The 4,896-nt window shown below is 35.5% G+C and overlaps 1 protein-coding gene across 1 annotated transcript in view; it reads right to left on the bottom strand.

Annotated features, from left to right (window-relative positions):
• The window catches only part of Dhx15 (DEAH-box helicase 15), a 40,954-nt gene that overhangs the window by 20,169 nt on the left and 15,889 nt on the right, over positions 1-4,896 (bottom strand). Inside the window, exon 4 of the mRNA XM_031342269.1 lies at positions 989-1,148. Coding sequence (XP_031198129.1) covers positions 989-1,148 — 160 coding nt within the window. The remainder of the gene's footprint in view (positions 1-988; positions 1,149-4,896) is intronic.

Here is a 4,896-nt window from a genome sequence, read left to right on the forward strand (position 1 = left end):
TGTAGTGGCACACATTAAACCCTACTCAAAAAGAGGTAGGAGGTGGATCACTGTGTGAGTTCAAGGTCAGCCAGGGTTAGAAAGTGAAATCTTGTTTTTAAAAAAACAAAAATAAAACAGAAAGAAATAAAATGCAATTGGGTTATTTACATTTTAAAATACTAGAATATATAAGTAAACAATGCTTAGGGCTTATGTAAGGGATACACTCACTCTACACCACATAAGTAAAGAGTTGTTAATATATAATAATATGTAATGATACAATTACATTTTATTAATGTAATTAATACACTGCATTATTAATAAAATCCAATAGACCCAGTAGGATTTTGCCTTAAATTAAGCACAGCTATTTTGAAAATCTAAAAAATGCTAGGGTCTTCAGGCTGGCTGGCCAGCAAGGCACAGAAATCTACCTGTATCAATCTTCCTGACCGTGGGATTACAAGAAGGTACTACCACACACAAGACAGTACAAACAAGCTGGGTGTGGTGGCATAGGTCTTTAATCCCATCATTCAGGAGGCATAAGTATCTCTTCAAATTTGAAGCCAGCCTGGTCAACAAAGCAAGGAGAGCCAGGGCTAGCAGACAGAGAAACCCATTCTCAACAAGCAAACAAACAAAAAAAGCAAAAGTGTTTCTTTGAGGCTGATGGTCTTGTGTATTTCTACCATGTTATACTAGGGAATGTAGTACCTCTGGCCTCTGAAAGCACCCACAGTTATGTGCACATTCCTACACATGTATACATAAGCATGCACTTAAAAATTAAAGTTGGGCTGGTGAGATGGCTCAGCGGTTAGGAGCACCAACTGCTCTTCCAGAGGTCACCTTCCAGAGGTCATGAGTTCAAATCCCAGCAACCACATGGTGGCTCACAACCATCCATAATGAGAAACAAAGAACCCATGAGCTGGAGCAAGAGGGAGGAAAGGGAAGGGGGGGAGAAAGGGGGAGAAAAATTGAAAAGTTACATCTTCACCTTTAAATCTGATCTCTGTCTTACAACTTCCTTTAGAACACCCATGAGAATATCTGTAGCCAATGTTCTTTCATGGGCTTCATCAAGAATTATCACACCATAACGCTCCAGGAGTGGATCGTTCATGGCTTCACGAAGTAGCATCCCGTCAGTCATATATCTATAATCAAATAGACAACACTAGTCAAAACTCATCTACGTAATTTTAAAACCAACTATCCTAACATAAATAAAAACTGTAAAAATTAAGCTTCCAAATAGATTAAAGAGACACTAAAAAGTTGTATTATCATAAAAATCTAACCAAATACTACAATATACTGAGAAACATAATACAACTCCCAATTGTGTCATAGAATGATCACATGGATTCAAAAATGCTAAAACTAAATTTGTCACCTAAATGCTTTTAAAAAATTCCAAAAAGCAAAACAAAAAACCCACAAAACATTTAAAACAAGCCAATAAACAAATCATTTTAAGTTGTTTCATGCCATCATACTATTAAAATATTATTACAAGCAAAATGTAAATTTTGGGGGATAAAAATGAAACACAAATTTTTTAAGGCAATAATGTAACAATAGCTGACAGCACACAAGTCTACTGTCTCCCATCAACACTAAAAATGCAATGACTTAAAAGACAAAATGAGTTCATAAAGGCTCTGGGAAGAAGAATGCATTAGCACCGTGAGAATGCTGATACTTAGATGTAAAATCAAAAGCAAATGACATCAAACTGAACGATCACTCAAAAAAGAAAAGAAACCAGGCTTTGAATGGCTTCAGAGAAGACAGTTAATATGGAATCCAACCATTACAGAAAAGTCAGTATCAGATCAAGGATGGTTTGTAGAACATTGTATAGGTCACTGTCCATTCCATTCTGGCCAGTGCTATCACTAATACAGAACAACTATCCTTAAGTTTGGCATCTGGACACAGTATGCCTTAAAATGCTAATGTCACAGTTCATGGTCAGCTAAATAAAAGCCCATTATTTTACTTAGAAATGTAAATGGTATAACGAAAATCCGAAGCCATTATTTACAACTTAATTTTGGTTCTTTGTCCTATAATCTAACCATAACTAATCTTTCATAAACCAACTTGACTTTAGTTTAATACCATCTATTGAAGCAGTTAAGTTCAGCATACAACATAGTGAACCCACCTCTTTAGTTACTCTAAGAGTAATTCTAAATTTATTAAAACATTTGGCAAACAACATCTTCAGTATATGCACGTGAGTCAATTTTGAGGCAAGGACTTACACAGCTCTAGCTGGCTTGGACTCTTGAGTGCTGGCAAGAGTCATCATACCTGGTCCCCATTTATACAGCTTGTGTTTCTACAGTGTTCTTTTCAAAATAAACCATCACTATTTCTGGAATCAACTCCAAGATGTTATTTTAAGAACATAAAAGAAAAATCACTGTCAATAAAACGACTAAATGTCCTAACAATCCAGCCAGTACATGATAAGCCACACTATGGCTTCTAGATGCTTTGAAATTTTTCATGTTTTTGTGCAATAATTATTTTCAGATGAGTTACTGACATGAGCTAGGCAATCCAATGAAAATGTAAATGCCTTAGATGCACAAAACTCTTGTTTTAACTTTTAGAGGGACATCTTTTTGGCTTTTCAAGACAGGGTTTCTCAGTATAGCCCTGGCTGTCCTGGAACTCACTCTGTAGACCAGGCTGGACTTGAACTCAGAAATCCATCTGCCTCTGCCTCCCAAGTGCTGGGATTTAAGGGATGCCCCACCACTGCCCGGCTAAAAGTAGTTCTTATTTCAACAATATTTGCTCAAATACCTATTGTACCTCAGAACTGTTTCTACATATTTCTGGACTATCTTGCTAGTCTTTCAATAACAAGCCCTGTATTTCTGAAAGCACTTTAATTAGCATATTAATTCTGTTATTTCAAAAAATTCACTGTGTATTTAAAATGATGCTAAACAAAACTAGATCAATATCAAATAAACACAAGAAATGACAAACACCAAACTTCTATCAATTACAAGACTTCAACTGATTCAAAGATGTACCTCAATTTATAAGACAGTTTCAAAGCTGACATAACAAGTAACTTGAACAGACTTCCAGTCATAATTACTTAATAAAATAAAAACAAAGCCAAAATTGCTGAACAGCCCTAACCTAGCTTAAGTTTGTTTAAACAAATATATACAAATAACATAGACCAATAGACTGTATGTAAGTTATTCCTATCTAATGAGAAATGATAAAAACAAACTTCTGGGTGTGCCAATAAAAGTGTTTCCAGAAACTTTAAAGTGGGGAGGGGGAAGGACCCACTTTAAATGTGGGGTGCAAATATGCCACAGGCTGAAGTCCTAGATTAGAAACCACCTGAGCTTCCCCACTAAAGACAGATTATGATCAGCTGCCTCACACTTCTGACCACTATGCTTTCTTTTTCATGATGTACCCCACCAAGGTAAGCCCAAGCCCAAGGTAAGGCACGCTCCTTTAATCCCAGCACTTGGGAGGCAGAGGCAGGTGGATTTCTGAGTTCAAGGCCAGCCTACTCTACAGAGTGAGTTCCAGGACAGCCAGGGCTATATGGAGAAACCTGTCTCTGAAAAACCCAACCCCCCCCCCCACCCAAAATAAGCCCAAATAAGCTTTTTCCCTTGTGTTATTTGCCTGGTATATGGTCTCAGCAAAGAGAAAAAAACAGATACACAACACACTGATATACTTACATAAACAAGTTTATAGAATGTAATTCTTTAAATTATAAAGAATTAACATTTCTGAAAGACATTATAATCTTTTGAATATGGTGTCCTTGCAGGACTGGTTTCAGTACACAAGCATCTGTATAGATTCTGAAGTCTTTTATAAAAATTAACCTAGTATTTCCATGTAACTCTCAACATATATATGCACACACACACACACACACATACACACACATATATATACATATATATTAATTTCTAGATGTACAAAGCATAATTGAATGCCAATCTTTCATCAGGTAAGTTTAAGGAAGGAAAAAACAAGTGTCCAAGCTTAATATAGTTACCATTTTTTTTCTGGATTATTTTCAACTTTCATTTTCACAAATGCAAACCCAACAGTGTCAACTCTATTTTTATATTCTTTATCATACAGCAGTTAGCTATTGAAAAATTTCTGAATGACAACAATTCACACAACAAAGCAAAAGTGGCTTTCATTTAGCAGAAAAAGATCTATAATAAAGCCAGTCTCTAAACCTTGGGTAGTTGTTCAACTTTACCATAGCCTACCTATGTATTAAAAACATAGGACTTCTGATAGGCTAACGTAAAACACTTATAGCATTAAAGAAAAACTTCAAGGAAACCGTAGAATATGAATAAACAGTTTTATAAGGATACTCTTATTAAAATTTTTAATATTTACTAATACTAAAACTGTTTATAAATAGTCTATAATCCCTGGCTATGTTATAGATATATCCAGCAAATAAAGTCTGGCTAGTTAATAATCTCAGTGCCTGCATATACACATCCAGAACCAACCAAACACCTATTTCCATTATAAACTGGTCACTGAAATGACCTTTAAGTCTTCAGAAGAATTTTTCATCTTAATAATATAACAGATAGCATTACTACTTTTCAAGGTAGCTCAGTATATCAAAAAGTATTTCTTGGTAATTTTCACAGATTCAAGTTCAATCTGACAAGAATAAATACAACAGGGGGTGGAGAGATGGTTCAGGAGTTAAAAACACTGACTGTTCTTCCAGAGGTACTGAGTTCAATTCCCAGCAACCACAAGTGGCCCACAACCATCTGTAATGGGATCCGACGCCCTCTTCTGGTGGGTCAGAAGACAGCAACAGTGTATTCATATAAATTAAATAAATAAATCTTT

The sequence above is a fragment of the Mastomys coucha genome, unplaced genomic scaffold (genome assembly GCF_008632895.1).
Source record: "Mastomys coucha isolate ucsf_1 unplaced genomic scaffold, UCSF_Mcou_1 pScaffold22, whole genome shotgun sequence".
Lineage (NCBI taxonomy): Eukaryota > Metazoa > Chordata > Mammalia > Rodentia > Muridae > Mastomys > Mastomys coucha.